This window comes from Choloepus didactylus, chromosome 22, assembly GCF_015220235.1.
Source record: "Choloepus didactylus isolate mChoDid1 chromosome 22, mChoDid1.pri, whole genome shotgun sequence".
Taxonomy (NCBI): domain Eukaryota; kingdom Metazoa; phylum Chordata; class Mammalia; order Pilosa; family Megalonychidae; genus Choloepus; species Choloepus didactylus.
In genome coordinates, this window is record NC_051328.1 from 32,901,574 (window position 1) to 32,920,244 (window position 18,671).

General features: G+C 39.5%; 1 protein-coding gene across 2 annotated transcripts in view; it reads right to left on the bottom strand.

Annotated features, from left to right (window-relative positions):
• ADAMTS18 (ADAM metallopeptidase with thrombospondin type 1 motif 18) overlaps window positions 1-18,671 on the bottom strand; it is a 156,065-nt gene that overhangs the window by 57,214 nt on the left and 80,180 nt on the right. For both annotated transcript variants that reach the window (XM_037815927.1, XM_037815926.1), the window contains exons 11-13: window positions 12,392-12,487; window positions 8,278-8,426; window positions 2,483-2,655 (exon numbers count right to left, since the gene is read on the bottom strand). In XM_037815927.1, the coding sequence (XP_037671855.1) occupies window positions 2,483-2,655; window positions 8,278-8,426; window positions 12,392-12,487 (418 nt within the window). The remainder of the gene's footprint in view (window positions 1-2,482; window positions 2,656-8,277; window positions 8,427-12,391; window positions 12,488-18,671) is intronic.

An 18,671-nucleotide genomic window follows, 5' to 3' on the forward strand; every position in this document is an offset into this window, starting at 1 on the left:
TCCCTGACAACAGCTTTACAACAAACGCATAAACAGTTTGCAAATAGTTGTATTTCATAAAATTCCTCAGTAAAAGACAAAGTCAAGACCTAAACATGAGAGAAGTTAAATTATTATGGTCCAGATATGCAAATGGGTGGATGAATTAAAAAGCTTCTCTCTCACCTAAGATTTTGTTTTTGAATAGGAGCTTTATTTAATGCCTCCAATTTTTTGCATGTGAGATTAGGGAGTTTTTCCATTGCAGATTCCTGGGCAAGCTTATGAACTTGTCCATTAGAAGACAGACAAACAGAAGGATAAAAGATGACTTCTGTAGGACAAAGCCTATCTCATTTATGAATAAGTTCTGCCCTTGTTCCTCCCAAACTGCAGGAATGTCACAAGATCTTCACATCATGGTTGGTCTCTTTTCATTCTAAGCAAGTATCAGAAGGAGAATAGGAAGGGACTAGAAATCCTCAAGTTCTCATTCTCCCTTCACCAGGATGAGTTTCTAAGACTGTTTGATTCAACGTACTCTCCTCTGTGTGTGGCAGAGTATCTCCTGTGCGTTAAGTGCTCAGTAAACATATGTTGTGTGAATGAATGAAATTGCTTATTAAGTGAAAACAGAAATAAAATTAGTGTAAAAAACTTTGCAACCAAAAAGTATTTTGCAAGTTACAGAATGTATTTGCTCAACACCCTCCTAATGTTTCACCACAGAACCTCTTTAAAGGGTGACAACAGGACAGACTCCGTGAATACTGTGCTTGAATGAAAGCTATAGGATGGGAAAAGTTAAGGAGTACCAAAGAAACCAAAGCCAAGAAGAGCAGGGGGAGTGAGAGGAAGGACGACGGAGTCTTGGAGAAAGAGCCACAGATAAGAAACATGGGATTACAGGCACCTACAGCAAAGAGAAAATACATCTTCAAATGCTGGAAGTGAAGTACCTGCAACTGTTCCCTCTAATCGTCCACAGGAACCTGCTCTACAGCATCCTTCGTGGGAAATTACTCAATAGCTGGTAGCATGACTCCATGATGGAGAGCTTACTACTCACAAAGGGAACACACTTCCTTCTGGGGCAGTTATTGCTTATTTATTTATTCACTAATTAATTCAAAAGCTTATAGGCAATAAATAAACATGGTCCAAGTGATGTTCCTCGATGCTGGTGATGCGGACATGCTCAAGATGGGCAAAGACTTTGCCCTTGTGGTACTTATGATCTTGTGGGGAGAAAGGTGACAATAAATGACCTATGAAGAAGAGCTATAAAAAATAAAACAGAACAAAGGGCTAGAAGAATGGAATAATGGAAGGATTCTTTAAATAGGTTGGACAAAGGAGGTCTCTCCAAGGAGATGATATGGCTAGGAAGTTCTTTGCTCTTGAATTAATTCTGTCCTCTGAAGCTATTTCAAATGAATCTAAATCCCCTTCTATTTGATATCACTTCAAATTTTTGAAGATAACTAGTTTCTTTTCTACGGTAAACATCTATTGATCCCACATTGGTTCCTCTCTCTATCCATGCTTCTGGAGAAACAGTCATGGCCCCAACCAAAAGCAAAGCTCCTGAAATGGTCTGACCAGTTCCAAGAAAACTTGTATTACCATCTCCCTTGGTTTGGAGGCTCTAATTGTAGTAGTGATGTTTCTTATTACATTATATTCCTTTCGGGCACTTGGTAATATTGGTTCCTTTTGAGTTCTTGCACAAAAACAGCTCTCAGTCTTATCGCATATGAATTGTTGTCCAATTAAATCTTTTTACAATCTATACTTGTGCGGTTGGGGCTTCACATTTATCCCTTTTCAAGTGAGCATGGATGAGTTTTGATAAATTAAGTGAATGGAAATTATGGGTTAAAAATTTTATAAAGGGAGCTAAACTGTTCTCCATTTAATATTAAGTACATTAAGGTTTCATGTTGTAACTAAAAGAAATGTTGTGGTATTTAACTGAAATAAAAAACAAATTAATTATAAAAGTAAGATATAAGCCGTAGCTTTAAATTATTTACGTGTATGTGGGTTCCGGTGTGTGTTCATGTGTGCGTTTACTTTACATATAGGCCTTCCCATATCTGTAATCATCTGACATGCCATTTTCTGAGTATGGTGTCGCTATGGGGCATATATGATTTCATGAGTTTTTGGTCTGAACAATTCATACCAAATCCACTTAAAATCCCTGGGAGACTAAATTGCTGAAATGTCAAAGGTAAATTTAGAAACACACATACATTTCAAACACATGAACACTTTGACTTATACCTGTGGGGAAAAAAGGGGTGTCCTGTGAAAAAAGACATGGAAAAATAAACGAAACCTATGGAAGTAAACGAGAAACTAGAGCAGGACAGGTCCACGGAAGGAAAGGTAAATGGTGAAACTCTGTTACAGGGGCAGCAATTTCTTCTGCGCTGTTCATTCACATTGCTATCCACAAAGAGAAATATTTACTTGAATGTCACAGAGAACAAGTTACCTTCCACCTTTGTATAGGGTTTCCACTGGTAGAACCATCCACGGAAAGGCTTGCTGTTATATTCTGCACACTGCTGGGCTCGGAAATCCAAGCTATTTTCATTACAAGGTTCAGTGTTGCACAGCTGATAAATACGGCTAGAACCTGGGCAGAACTTGCCACCATACTGAGGCCTAAAAGTAAAATTAAAGAACTTTAATAGGCTAGCAATCAAAGGGCCCACTATTAAGCACAGTTACTAGTATAAGGTGGGGGAGGGGACACTCAAGATGTGCATTGCCATGGTTCATGCAGTATATACCACCTGTTACAGGAATGGGGATTTGTAGCATACAACTTGCCACTTCCTACATCCATGGCAGACCTAGCTAATTGATCATGGATTTCTTTCTTTTTTCAGACATCCAGCATGGTCTCAAAATCCTTCTCTGCATAGCCATAGGCAGTCACTAGCCCTGCTCATTAATTGGAATTGGCATGTTAGATCAAACTTATTTGCCATCCCTGTTCAAATTTTTAGTTTCTGGCAATTTCCTTAAAAACCATTTCATGGAAGGATATTCTTGACATTCATCTTCCTTGATTTGTTAGGGAAATCTGTAAATACACCTAAATGTTCTTATTAATGTCTTTACATGTGTGCTAGCACAACACACATGCCCTATATGTTGGTATCAAAAACTGCTCAAACGCTGAAACAACCTACCTCCCCAGCTTTTCACCCACTTCTCAACTCAGTGTTTCCTACGCTTTGCCATCACCTGCTGGTATGTAGAAGCCAGGTCACTGGGAAGAGGTAGCAGGAAGACGCTCCATCTGCCTGGGTGCCCAAGCCCTGTTCTCCAATCCAGCTTTGACAGTCACTGAACTGATATTATGATTATTGTCTGACTTGTGTGTGTTTTGTTCAACTGTTTCTAAACGCTGAGGAAAAGCATTCCCCTATTTTCATCTACATAGTTATTTTCTGACTTTGCAGGTGGTCTAAACCATTCCTGCCAAGTACAATGGGAAATGGATTTCCAGAGTAAGGAATCCCATCAGAGCATAAGTAATTACATTCTAGTAGCAACCTCATTAAGGTCTTGGTAGGCAGATTCCAACCTGCCAAAACCAGAAAGCAAAATTTTTTAAAAAAGGAGCAAAAACCAAACTGAAAATTACCACTAACATCTTACTGGCTTCCTCCATTGCACAAAGCAATTGCTTCTTTCTGTGCCTTTCTTTTGGCCAAAGGCTGAAACCCAACTACGATTCATCGCATATAAAAATTCAGTGCCAACATATAGCATGAAAGGAGGCTCCAGGTTAATAAATTTATGTGATTGAAATTCCTTGTCTCTTCTAGGAAGCATGAGTATGCTATAAAACACCCTTGGATTTGCTTCAGCATATTTTATCAAATCCTCTTACAACTGCATGTTAAAATGGATTCAACAGAAATGGGGAGCGTCACACTGCCAGAACGAGACTTTATGCTGTTTCAAAACGTTCTGGAGCAACCACTTGACCATGCAGCAAACTTGTACCAGATCAAATCCCTGAAGAGTTCTTAAATCATTATCTAAATAGCATTTAGGAAAACCTTAAAGCATCCTTGATATTCCTGGTAATCTTTAGAAGGCACATTTAAAATTAATTTCTCAGTTTAAGACTTTCTGTCTGAGATTTAACAAATAGCCCTCATTTGGACTAGTTACACCCAATAAAGTGAAAGAGGGCCACATGTGTTCCTTTTCAACTCACAGAAGTTATAACAAGGAAAAGACCTCAAAGCTCATATAGCTGTCCCCTTGTTTTATAGATGAAGTGAAAAACAGCTTATAGAGCTCACAAAACTTACTGAATGAAGGTCACACAGCTAGAAAGAGACAGGGCAGAGCTAAAACGCAGATCTTTGAGTCTGTCCAGGATTCTTCACCTTCTCTCTGCCTGCATTTACCAGAGTTGGGCAGTTGTGGGGAGGGGAGGGGATGGGGGAGAAAGGCAGTAAGTAATTCACACTGGTTAGGGAGTAGGCCTTTTATAATGAGGCAGGTGTGGGTTTAAATATTCTCTCTGCCTCTTCCCAGTTTGATTTGAGGCCATTTCATTTAACCTCCTCTTTTGTAAAGGGGGAATCATTGTGACAATTAACTGAGATAATCTTGTCAAGAGTTTAGGGCAGTGTCTAGGGCAGAGTTAGCACAAATAAATTGTAGCTATTTTAAAAATCCAATTATACTCACATGTTAAGTGCCCACACTGTGTTGGGCATTATACTATACGGTTTTTACATACTGACATATTTCATTTTTTATTATGGGATAAGGTCAAAGTGATCAGAATAACAAAGAGCAAGAATCTGGGCTTTTTCACCAAGTTCTCAAATACCAGCACTTTTCTGCAGCTTTAAACATGAATGATAGGATAAAATAAAAGAAAATTCTACCATGGCATCCCCCTTGGTGTAATAATTTCCTTAAGATTAAAAATAAAAATAGAACCATTCAGGAAACAAATTTCTAGGCGCATGTGTTTGTCTTTATATCACACTGCTATGAAGTATAGCCATATTTGGCTCTCCATCAGGTTCTGACTGCAAAAGATGATGATGATAGATGGGTGCTTATCAGAAACACTTGTGGGAGCTGAAACAGCTAGCTGCTAGCTTCCTAGTCCTCCAAGACTTTCTCAATAAGAAAATATGATGGGGCAGATCCAGAAATCAGTATTTTTTATAGAACCCTTGATGAGTCTGATAAGCAGCTGAGCCTGGAAATTACTGGTTGAAGAATGAGTCACAGATTCAATTCAATTATTCTGGAGCCATGACTTTACTCCTAGCTCCATCTGCTAAGTTGCATTGCCATAAGTGGAATATTATTCTTTCTCAAATAGACTCACTTTTCTGGAAAGTTCTAGAATGTTATTACTAAATTCCTTGAACAGAGCTTATAGGAAGTTCACTAGGCTCTCTTACAATATAATAATCGAATAGCCAAGGAACCAAAAAAAAGTCAAAGGACTAAGACTGTGGGGTCTTGGTCTGCGCTTGCCATTTCCAGTGTGGGGGCTGAGCAGGTGCTGCTGCTCTAAGTCCTCCTCCTCCCCTGACACCCACCTGTGAAATAACTGGATTGGACAACGGGTTTCAACTCACATGCCAATTCCAACCTGACTGGAAGCAAATACCCGCAGGAATGTTTTGGGAAGGTTTCTGAAGCATCAGAGGACCCAGTAGAAAATAGTGCTTTCATCAATTAAAAATGGCTGCCATGGACATGGGAAAAGAAGGGCCACGTGTCTAGCGTTGGTGATTCCGGAACCAGATAACCCTTACACTGCTTTGAGGTTCAAATATTTGATAAATCCATGAATTATTTGAGAAGAATTCATTTTTTATGAAATAAAACATGTCCTGGAAAAACCGTCATTATTGTATATGAAATAGAAAGCTCATACTGCTTCTCACATGAGAAAATGAAAATGATTATGCCGAGTGATGTGAACACAACCAAATGTTTAAAATGAAGCAAGAAAGAAGTCAGTAACTTGAACTAGGGGGAAAAAACAGCTTACTACCACAAAGTGAAATAAGAACAGAGAACAATTAATTAAACTGTTTTGGGATAGCCAATCATCGACTTGTTTTATTTGTGACTTCATGCACAGTTAAAGTAAACACTGTCCTGATTAGCCTTAATCGTTTAAAAATGATAAAACTGCACCAAGTGAAACTACTTTAGTGATTAATTCTTTCGTTAAGCATCTCTAAAACTACAATATGATATTTCCATGAACAATGCCCTATTATAACAAGAGTTCTCAATCCCACAGATATGAGAGAGGTTTTAATTTAAATCTCAGGGGTGTCATTCATGTACTTTACCAGCAGAGCTATTAAATTAGGTAATCTATTTCTTTCTTGGGAAAATATCTAGATTGTAAAATGCTGTGATGTATGAAAACCAGATCCATGAAATATGCTGCAAAAATGTAAGTAATATAATGATTTTAACAATTCTATCCAAGATACAGTCTACACTCTAAGTATCAAGAGGGTAGTTTTAATAATCTGGGAAAGGTTATAAATGCATTGCAAGCCTCCTCACTATTGTACCCAATTACTGGACCAGTGATTCTCAACCAGAGGTGATTCTGCCCCCAAGCGGCACTTGGCAATGTTTAGAGACACTTTGGGTTGTCACAACTGGGGAGGAAGGTGCCAACCATCTAACGGATAGAGGCCAGGGATGCTGCTAAACATCCCACCTGCCCAGGACAGCCCCCTATGACAAACCATGATCAGGCCCAAAATGAACAGTGCCAAGGTTGAGAATCCTTGGGTTAGACTGAGACGTCCCCAAAGCACCCAGCAAATCACAGTCAAATGATCTCAAAACCCTCAGTGATATTTTGGAACAAGTTAGCCCTTTTCTCTAGTTCAGACAGCTGACTTAGACAAAGAACCATTTTTCTCTTTTAAAATTCCCCTTTGCTCTAATTTCATCATTTATTTAAATTCTCTATTTACCACACATTTATACAATGCTTACAACATGCCAGACACTTTTGTAAGCACTTTACAAACCTTAACTCAGCAGCTATAGGTACTACCGTCATCCCAGTTTTCCAGAGGAGCACCCGAGGTGAGGAGAGTGAGTTGCCTGTGGCCACACAGCTAGGAAGTGGCAGCCCAGGATGCAAACTCAGGTGGTTGGGCTTTGGAGACTGTGCAGTGAACCTCCATACTATGCTAACCAACCAAATCTTGTTACAAAATTAAATCCACTATTGCCCAAGGCCCCATCACTTTCTTTTCATTCTCTCACCCTCAACAACTCTCCCAAGTCCATTGTTATCACTGAGGCCTCTCCCCGTTAACTTCTGAGAGCTGACCCTCTATTACCTGGTTCTCTTGGTGAGCTTGGGACGGGGAAGATGCAATCCATGTGGACCTTGGAATCTTTTGTTGAGCACCCACTGGATGTTCCCCCGACTGTCAGATGCTCAGCAGACAGAATTTCTAATCCTGCCCAGACCTCCCAAGGGAAGTTATTATTATCTCCATTTTATTCATTAAATCCAAGCTCAGTGCTCCGAGACTTTTCCAGGGCCACACAGTGGCAGACATGTGATGGAGTTCTGTCTTTCTCTCTCCAACCCTGAGCTCTTTCTACTTCACCATATTGATTGGGAGATGTGTATCTCACAGGTGTTTCACGTGAGAGTAGATAAAAGTAACATAAAACCACCTCCGCACGCACAGGGTATGGACTGGAGTTCACCGGCCAATTCCAATCCTTAGATGTTTTGATTACTTCTCACAGCATTTTTTCTGGATGGAATTCACTGTCAATATTTTAAAAATTGGAAAATTTCACACATTAATTTTTTTTTTTTTTTTGATTTCTGGTTTCTCCTGAAAAGTCAGGCAGACCTGTCAACACGTGCTAATGTACATTCCTGCACGGCAAAAATCAGCATACTTTCTCCAGCTTAACCATTTGAGAGACACACACAGCCCAGCAGCCAACATCACAGGCATTTGATTGCGTGATTATGTAGCCCTAGTTTAGTAGAACAAAGTAGCTCAGACTCTGGAGTCTTTGAGCATGATATTCACACACAGCATAACTCATTTGTAGACTTTTTTTTTTGTTTCTGCCGCCATCCCCTCCCTCTAGTACATTTAACCTTTATAGGCAAAGAGCAAAACTCTGTTGATTACTGTTAAGGAGGGAGAGGAAACCACACTTAAAAACAGCTGCAGGCTCCAGTCTTAGGAACACTGACTTTCCTTGGAGTCTTACTTGGGGCTGTTGCACTGTCTCTCCTGGTACTTGACTCCACTGCCACATGTTCTGGAACATTCTGACCACTTCGACCAGGTGGACCACTGGCCGTGGACGGGCCGGGGACCATGTTCCCCAAACTTGACACACTGACCTCGCCGACACCACTGTGAAAAGAGTGGGTGACATGTGTCCTGTCAGAGACCACCTGGAAAAGCGGGGATAGATGCAAAACCTGTGCGGTCAAGGGAAAAACAAGTCTGCTCGCAAAGAGGAAAAGGCATGACAACTGGATAGAATTCCTACGCTTGCTGCGCTTTATAAACACCCAGTTACTCTGAGTTTTGAAAGACTGACATCTAGAGAGAAGGACACCTATCACCAGCAGGCTCAAGATTACATGCTTTGTGAGCTGTCAAGGTGAGACAGTCAGATAAGATTCCACTGGACAGCCAAGGGAGTCAACAGATAAAATTGCAACAGTCTCCCTTGAACAGTTGGGATCCCTTACTCAAGGAGAAACAGCTTGTAAGATATTAACACAAAATTTATCATTTTGAATGATTAACTCATCACAAAGACAGATTCAACTATGTGTATGTTATATTTTTGTTTCTTCTAAACCATTACTATGGGACATTTCTTGTAAAACTGAATAGCTTTCAGTCTGCACAAATTCTGCTCTTCAGATGATACCCTTTGTCTTGTTCAAAAGGTCCCCGTTTTAGAGTCTGAGTGTCTTTGATGAATTAGCTCTGGATCTTTCACTGGCAAATGATCTGCTCAAACTGGGGCAGGAGCTATTTCCTGCCCTAGCCTTTTCATTTGAGTTCTCCTTTGTAATACATTCCATGCTTCACTGGTCATCTCTCTCCACAGGGGTTGCATTAGCCTCTGGTAGTGGGTTTTTTTTTTTTTTTTCAGCACTGTTTTTATTATGAGCAAGTTCTGCATGATTTAGCGTAACTGCACACTTTCCTGAAAACCTCTGCAATTAGATCCAAAGGGCTGGGATTTGGACCCTGCCATGTTTGGCTGAGGAGCAGGGGTTTGGTTACAAAATTATGGGGAGGTTGTTTGACTTTCGACTCTTCACTTCTCCCTTGTGATACATTTGGCTTTGTGGCTGTTTATTGTGTGGCCTGCTTGTTAGTGCGCTTTGTCTAGGTTAAGATATTGCTTCCTTTCTTCAAATTCTTGCCATGTGCTGGTTAATTCTTCTGTTTTTAATTCCCTGGATTAATTGCCATTTTGGACTTGGCATGAAATCTTGTAACATCATTGAGAACGTTTGTGGGGAAAGCGATCAGTCATTTGAGGATTTTGTCTACTACAGCCATGCATCTTCCCTACCTGGAATCTCTGAGCTTAATGACTGAAACAAAGTAACAGCAGCTGTACTTGGCTCTATATGCCCCCAAATGGTGCCAACAACTTGACGGACAGTATGGCAAATGAGCTTCCCAAAAGGCACAGGTGTTACAAACTTATTATTCCCATTCTCTAGATGAGAGAAACTTAGCAAAGAAATACTAAATAATTTGCTCAGAGTCACACAGCTACAGAAGTAGCAACACAAGTAGCCAAGACTGATTTAAATGCAAGAGCCATAGCTCCTAATAAAGGGGAGACATAATACAACTCACCTCAGAGACCAATTGCCAATCCATGTTTTTCAGTTCTATTCACATTTCTTATTTGGAAATCAGTTTCTGACTATTTAAATCATTCGATTCATTTGACTTTCTTTTATTTCAGTATTCACCCTAGTATTGGGTTAGACTGCTGACCCTCTTTTTCAGTCGGTATAGAAATCAGGAATATATAGGAATACACTCACACATATGTGTTTATAAAACTCTTCACATAATCTGTAGAATATAAAATGTATACAGACAGAGGATTTTATCTATCCACCCAAACATATATATTTCTAGTGCTGCTTCTAATTTCAAATGGAATGGCCATGACTTAGGCAAATACCTGACTCCAGATAAATGTACGTGGCTTTCACATTCTCCTACATTTACTGAGTTTTCATGATGCAAATATCCCTAAACAACTAGAGAGGGCATGGGAAAGGATTCTATTGGGTTCTAGTTGAAAACAAATAAAATGAACAAACAAGACCTTGAGCAGCTGCTACTCTGCGCCAGATGGAGACAGAACATGGGTAAACCATAGCCATGGCTTCACGGCATTTACAGTCTAATAAATACCCATGGCACGCCGTAGTGAAGAAAGAATCAGAGGAATATAGATATGAACACAGTAACTATTAGCCTGGGGTGATAGTCGGGACTTAATGGAATGCTTTCTACTGAGGGCGACGCTCTAGTTGAGGGCTTTTCTCTGAAACATAAGTATAGCCCTGGTATTTTTAAGTAAGTGGGGAATAGGGAAGTAGGGGGTAGAGTGGGGGAGGGAGGGGCAAGACTTTTCATTTCTGGCCTGATTCGTTTCATGTTATATTAACTTACTTCTAATCTAAGGGCATTATAGTCCCTGCAAGAACTTAGATCCCTGGTGTATTTATGCAACAAACCTTAGACCTATGTCATTTATCACCACTCTCATTTAGTGTACATTGTTTTGTACATTTCCTCTTATGTTTCAGCCCCTTGCCTTTTAATGAAAAGAAACTGAATCCCATACCCACTAATCTTTAAGTTTTAAGTTGTAACTTTTGATTCTTTAAAAATAAAAATGGCTTGAGCAGTACGTACATTTTCAGTTATTCAACTGATTCACTGTTTTGCAAGTCCACAACAAAATAGACTCTTATTAACCTTTTCAGTGAGAATCCTTATTGGAATTATCTAAGGCCAGTACATCCGATCAAAAATTGCCTGCAACCCTGCAGTTTTTAAAATATTGATTTTTCTTTAAAATAAAAAAGTTTAAATAATAAATCTTTTAAGAGGTATTGACTAAATGCCTTAGCAAATATCTGAAAGGGTTTACTGAACACTCATTTATTTTCGTGTTCCTGTGTCTCTGTCTCTATTGTTTGTCTCTCCCTGAGAAGTCTTCCCTTTATCTCATCCAGTGGGAGAACTTCAATTCAAACCCCAAGGGCCATCTTAGTGAACCTCTCATTGTAGCTTTCCTAGGTGCATGTCAAATCCTAAGCAAGATTTGTCTCCCATTCATCCAGGCTTCACTAGCAACTACATGCTCTAAAGAAGGTATGTTTTAAAAAAATAAAAAAAAAAAAACAAAGCATTGGCTTCTAACAGGTCTCCCCACTCAACTGTGAACTTGTGAAGGTTTAGGACTGAGATTTATCTTCATATCTCTAGAGTCTCCAGTTCCCGATAGCTAGTAGTTGATAAATTATTGTGGAGTTGAATTAACTTTCAATGCCCAATTCTTCTTTGGGGGCTTGTGCTGCCTTGAAAGAGCCAATAACAGAGATGAACAAATCTGTAACATCTCTCCCTTCCTCATCAACCATAGTTCCTATATTGCAGTCTTTAAAATGAGCTCCCCAAATCTGGAGCATTTACAGGGTTCTCAAGTGCATTTTCCCCTCCAGACTCTACCAGGAAAGGGAAAGAAAAAGAAAAACTAACATATAGAAGTTCGTCAATGAAAACATGGTTCTTCATGTGGAGTCTTTGGGTGAAAGATGTTTCTGGCAAAAGATTTTCTGGTACAACATCCATGGAGATGTCTCTTCCTCTTCAATGAGGACCTCACCGTAAGTGCTGAGAATCTAAGGAGCAGTTCAGAAGCTCAAGAGCAGGTCCAGTGAGGTGAAGTGAGGGGCGCTGGCCATGTTGTGGAGGGACAGTCATTCCTTTGCCTGATTCCTGAGGCCTTTACATCAAGGATAAAAGGCAAACAGTAAAACCTCCTTGCCCATTGAAATAAAGAATATTTTGATCCAAGCCTCCATCTCAAAAAGGAAAACAATGGGGCAAAACGAAACTTAAAAAAATCTTCTTAAACAACTGCGTTAACTGGGTTATATTAGCATTAAATTTTATAATAGCTGCTGGGTATTCTAAAGAAAAGTCAGAAACTATATGCAGCCAAGGCATTCCATTCTGGGGTCACAGTACAGATAGTCTGGGTTCTAGGCCTTAACAAGTTTCTAGCACTAAAAACTAACAAGTATGCAGTTTACCATACTCAAGCCACAAGCGGTCCCTTCTGCTGCAGGCATAAACTTGGTCTCGCACCTGTGGCCCACTCGGTGGCACCAAAGTGATTTGCAAATGTCCTGAAAGGAAAGAGGGGACTGGTAAAGGTGATGATACAAGAAAAATGAAAACACTCAATGTTCTTGTACACAATATTATACTTTGAGCTGGTTTATGAAATCAGACAAATTATCCACAAAGTGTAGGTGGGTGGTAAAGTTGGTGGTAGCAAGTTAAAAAGTAACACATCCTGGCAACTGTATGAGTAGGAAGCTTCACACTTCTTGCATACTCATGGGTGCTTAGTAATGACTGGGCAGTAATGTCAGTTAATTTAAAGAACTTTGGGATGGGAACTAACTAGTAGACCTGGTTTTTAATGGTGATGATAACCAGTGTAGCAGCACAGGCCGAGACTGGCATAAAGCAAGCCTGATTCCCAGGCTTGTCCTGGATTCCAGGTTGCATGCTCTAGGGCCATGTCATGGAAGCCCTTTAAGCTACAGTTTCCTTGTCTGTAAAATAGCGATAATATTAATACTGGCCTCCTTAGAGTTGTTTTGAAGGAAAAATAAGGTCATACATTTAAAATGATTACTTTGCCTGGCACACACCATTCTCTAAAATATTAGCTGTTGACATCATCGTCACCATTTTTTTCATTTTTACTGAAATGTCTAAGCATGTATATTATTTAATTCTCACACTAGATCTGGGTAACAATTTAATTCTCACTCTTGTCTGCAGTAGGCAGAATCAAGTTCCCCTAAAGATGTCCATGTCCTAATCCTCCAAACCTATAAATATCTTAGGTTACATGGCAATTGGGAATTAAATTTGCAGACGGAATTAAAGTTGCTAATCAGCTGACCTTAAAATAGGGAACAAATCTCAGGTTTTTCAGGGGAGCCCAATACAGTCATAAGGATCCTTAAATGGGGAAGAGGAGACAGAAGAGAACTAGGAAGATGTCAGCGTGAGCATGGCTCAGCTGGATGCTGCTAGCTTTGGAGATGGCAGAAGGGGGCCCTGAGCCAAGGAAGGTGGGCAGCTTCTAGAAGCCAGAAAAGGCAAAAAAAAAAAAAAAAAAAATTCTCCCCTCAAGCCTCCAAAGGAACGCTGCCCAGCTGACACCTTGGCTTTAGCCCAGTGAGACCCATTTTGGCTTCTGACCTCCAGAACTATAAGATACTAAATTTGTATAGTTTTAAGTCACTGGAGTTTGTGGTCATTTATTACAGTAGCTGCAGGAAACTAATACTATTACTAACACCACTTTCCAGATGAGGAAACCAAGCAAGCTACTGACACTTTCAAAACCGCACACACAGCTAGAAAGTGTCAAAGGCCAGACTCACGCCAGCCTGATTCCAGAGCCCAGGTTCTTACCCACCACTCTGGACCCAGACGTGCCATTAACGGATGTTGGAAAGCTCCCAACTTCTCCAGATCTTGGTTCCTCATCCTATAAAGTAAGGGAATTGAACCAGATTTCTTCTAGCTCAAACATTTGAAGTGGTTGTTCAGAATTAAATCACTAATGGGATGTCAAAATCATGAAGCATCAAAGTGATTCCATTATGTTTGCCACATTCTGTTTACTTATGGTAGAAATGTGAGCACAAGCATTTTGGGGAAGATATTAACAATCTGGGAGGAAAAAATGATTTTTTTGTGCTCACGTCTCGTAACCCTGAAAATTCAATTAACCAGGCACCCAATTCCCCAAGCAGTCCAGTTAACATAGATTTTACAGTTAGAAAATATGGCAAGAATGTGCTTAGAGATAGTTTAGAAAAAGTTTTCCACAAGACTGAGAAAAGAAAACATAGGGAAACCAGAGATACGTGCAGTTGTGAGCCTGGTCTTTTAAATCATAAAATTCTTCCCTCAGATGAGAATGGAAGGATATTTATAAGGAAAAGTTAGTTAAATATGCTGAAGAAAAAGACCACAGCCAGAGACGTCCTGCTTGGAAGCACCACCACGAGCAGCAACCCCAGACACCCATGTGTGCACACACTCTCACACATCATTGCCAAAGTTCAAAATAGTCCATAAGACAGAATATATAAAAGTTTCCCATGGTAATGGGACCTGCCACAGGACATTGGTAGAAAGCATAAGGCAGCTTCCCAACAAGCTGAGTCACAGTCACCACCTCTGTGGGATCTCATATCAAGCTCCCCTGATCTGGCGGGAATTAATTAATGTGGAAAAAATTGTCTACGTCAAAATGGAGGAATGAGAGTTAGCCACTGAAACAATCAAAGCCATGGTTAGAAAAGCTTTTAGGATTAAATTGTTTTCCTTTTCACAGCCAGGGGAAAGCCAGAACCCACACCTATAGCCTAGGTGGCAGCCACCAAAATGGCCCCAGGGCAGACCCAAGAAAAGGAGATCTAGACTCCACAGCCAATGCCAGGCCACAGGGCTAAGATAGGGGCAGCTCAAGTGGACCAGGATAACAAAACAAAACAGAAAACACAGGGATTCCAGAGTGAAATAAGACAGGCTGTGTGAACATATTATTTCTTCTGTGGTGAAGGGCAGAAGTCAAACATAATTATAGCCCACTACACGCTTTGATGACCATGAAAGCTCTTTGAGCAAAGTTCCCTTTCAAAGTAAACAGAAAGGGGAGTTTGCACTTTTCTGTTTGTTCCCCCCTCCCCCTCCCCCCACCTCGGCATATTCAACAAACTTTTCCCTATCTATAATTCTTAGGACCTAAGTCATAATTTAAGGGGAAAAAAAGCAACCACAGAGGCTCCAAGGTCCCTTTGGATATGATTTTTTCTGAACTAGACAATGTCTGTAAGGAAGGAACCTCAGCTGTACACTCACTAGCCATGTTCTCCAGTTGTATTCCAGAGGATGCCTGTCCCTTCAGTGAAGTGTGACGTGCTAAAATTGTTCATGGTTTTTGCAAATCAAATTTTATGAAGCACCTGAGACTTACACCCAGAACAGAATTCCTCATCTGTACCCCGAAACCTGCTCTATGTTAAGCCTTCCCCCACTGCACTTCATGACACCTCCATACTTGTAGTTGCTGAGGTCAAAAATACTGGAGTCACCTTTGGCTACCTCATTTCTCTCACATTCTGCCAGGAAGTCTTCCACTGTATCAGGGAATCACATCTACCTTCAAAATGTTTCCAGAATATGAACAATTATCACTACTCCCATTGCTACCATCCTATCATCACAAAAAGTACTTATTGGACAGAGTTGAGTTAGAGTGATCCTTCCAAATTGAGTTGGTCGGATCATGTCACTTCTCAGCTCAAAACCATACAATGGCTTCTTGCGTTACTAGAAAATCGTAAATCCTTATAATAGCCTACCAAGCGATACATGATCAAGTCCCTTTTATCTCTCTGACCTCATCTTCTACCAGTCTACCTTTTGCTTACTCTGCTCTAGCCACACTAGCTTCCTTGATGTTCTACAAACACCTCAAGCTTGCTTCCTACTTGGGTCTTTGCAATGGCTGTCCTATTTCCCCCAGCTATCCACAGAGCTGCCTCTTACCTCTTTTAAGTCTTTGCCTAAATTTTGTCTTCTCAGCGAGGCCTCCTATAAACTCACAATTAAAAAATTCAGTTCCATCAGCTGCCAGCCAATCGGCCTCCCAATTTCCCTTACCCTACTCTAATTTATCACCCCACCTTTCTAGTTTTCTACATCATTTACTTATTTATAATGTTTATTGTGCATTGTCTGTCTCCCCCATTTGAATGTCAGCACCACAAGGGCAGAAGATATTATTTTCCTGTGACGTATCCCAAGCATCTAGTAAAGCACCTGGGCAAAGTGACGTTCAATAAATACTTTTCAGTAAATCAATATATAAATGAAAATTATTTACTTTAGAATTAAAACTAGTCTTCACTTGTATAGAAAACTGCAGAATCCTTGAGAAGAGTCTTCAAGAATCAAAGAAATGTGAAACCTCAAAAAATAGACAAAATATGATTTAAAAAAAGTTGAGTGCTGCTGCTAAGAATTTTCCCTGAATTATTTTATTTGGTTATCATGGTGACCCTCTGAGGTAGATATGACTGTTCTCTTCACTGTACTCATGAGGAAACTGAGGCTCAGAGAAGTTAAGTAAATTCTCTCAACTTACCTTAGCAGGTAAGTCTCTGGTTAGCCTGAATTTAAATGCATTTTGCCTGACTCCACTGCCCAAGCTTTTAGCCAAGCAGCAATAGGATTAAAAAATTATGGTCACCTTGAATTGCCACTAGAACCATTTTAAAGATTTCTTTATTGGGGTAGAATGTACTATAATAGTATGTACCCATTTTAACTGTACAGTTTGATAAGTTTTGACAAATGTATACACTACTGTAAACATCACCACAATCAAGAAAGAATATTTCCCTCCCCTTAAAAAGTTCCCTCATGCCCTTATCCATTAAATTCCTCACCCAGAGCAACCACTGTTCTAATTTCTATCACCATAGATTAGTTTTGCCTATTTTAAAATTTCATATAATGGAATTTTAGAGCATGTGCTCTTTTATATATGGTTTATTTTGCTGAACATGATTTTTAGTCATCCACATTTTTGTAGGAATCAATAGTTTGTTCCTCTTTAATTGATGAATTGAGTGTGAACTCACCAAAATTTGTTTCTCTATTTATCTTTTGATAGACATTTGGGCTGTTTCCAGTCTTTGGCTCTTATGAACAAATCAAAGCTAAGAACACTCTTAGACAAGTCTTCTTGTGAACATATGCTTTTATTTCTTTCAGGTGAATACCTTGGAGTAGATTTGCTGGGTCAGAGGGTAGGGACATGTTTATAAATATTAAAAATAAACAAAACTGCTAAAGCATTTTCCAAAATGACTATACCACATTATGAATATAATTAATACAACTGAACTGTATATTTGGAAATGTTTAAAATGGGAGATTTTAGGTTGTATGTTACCAGAATAAAAATTAAAACTCAAACAGAATTGTTTAAAAAAAAAAAAAAAAGTGCCATTTTACACTCTCATGAGCAATATATGAAAGTCCCAGTTTCTCCACGTCTTTGATGACTTTTGGGGTGGCCAGTCTCTTTAATGTCCTCATTCCATGAGTCTGCAGTGGAGCCTCATTGTGATTTATTCATATGTTCCTAATAATTGATATTGAATACCATTTCATGTTGACTATTTGTATATCTTCTTTTATGTGTAATTAAGTCTTTTGCCACCTTTTTTTAAATAGGGGAATTGTCACTATTATATTTCTTCTAGGTAGATAATATGAAAGGTAGTATAGTATAATGGTTAAGAGTATGTACTGACCAGTCCCAATCTTAGTTCTGCCACTTATTAGTTGTGTGAATTTGAGCAAAACATTTATTATCTAGAAAATGGGGATAATAATAGCACATACTCCAAAGAGGTGTTGTAAGCCTTGAATACATGAATATGTATAAACGGCTTAAAGTATTGCTTGGTATATAATAAGCACTGGATAGAAAATAGCTATTATTTATTGAAAGAAAGGGCTTTCCTTGATTTTTTAAAAAGCTTATTCAAATAGTTAAGCAAAATTTCACTGTGATTTTTGACTCTAAAACCTGGGCTTTCAGTTTTCTTGTGTACTGGCACTTTCTGCCTGATGTTAGAAGATTATTTAGCTTCAGTTTCCTTACTGCTGGATTCAAGGAGAACAATAGATAATGCCCCGGTTTGTTCTGCCAACAGATAAATAAGACACTAGAGTAAGACAAATGGAGAGCAAGATAACAACCTGATTAATGATAAAGATGAATTGGAGCATGAACTGAGATCTGCGGCCAAACAAGCCTTCTAATGCTATCTCCGCTGTATTAAACAAACTGCTCCTTCCCATTTGCAGCCAGAGGAAACAGTAAAAGTATCCCCAACATCCTAAGGGATGGCAGAGAGAATCAGACATCCTGCAGACAGGTAGCACAGAAGAGAAGATGCTGAGAAGTTACTGGGCTATGCACGGTTGGATGTGCTCTCATCAGGCAGGTAAGTCACTCCTCCTTTGGGAAAGTAGGAGAGAAGGAAAAGAGGCAAAATCCTCCACCTTATGGAAAGGAAGTGCTAAAAAATATTAGCTTTGGTTATCATGAATGCAACAAATACTTATTGAGCATCCGATGTATCAGGTACATGCTAAGCATCACAGACCCATGTGCTGGGGTGAGAAATGTACACAGATGGTTATAATGTAGTGTGATAAGCCTATGAGGGTGACATATAATGTGGATGTGGAGCCCAG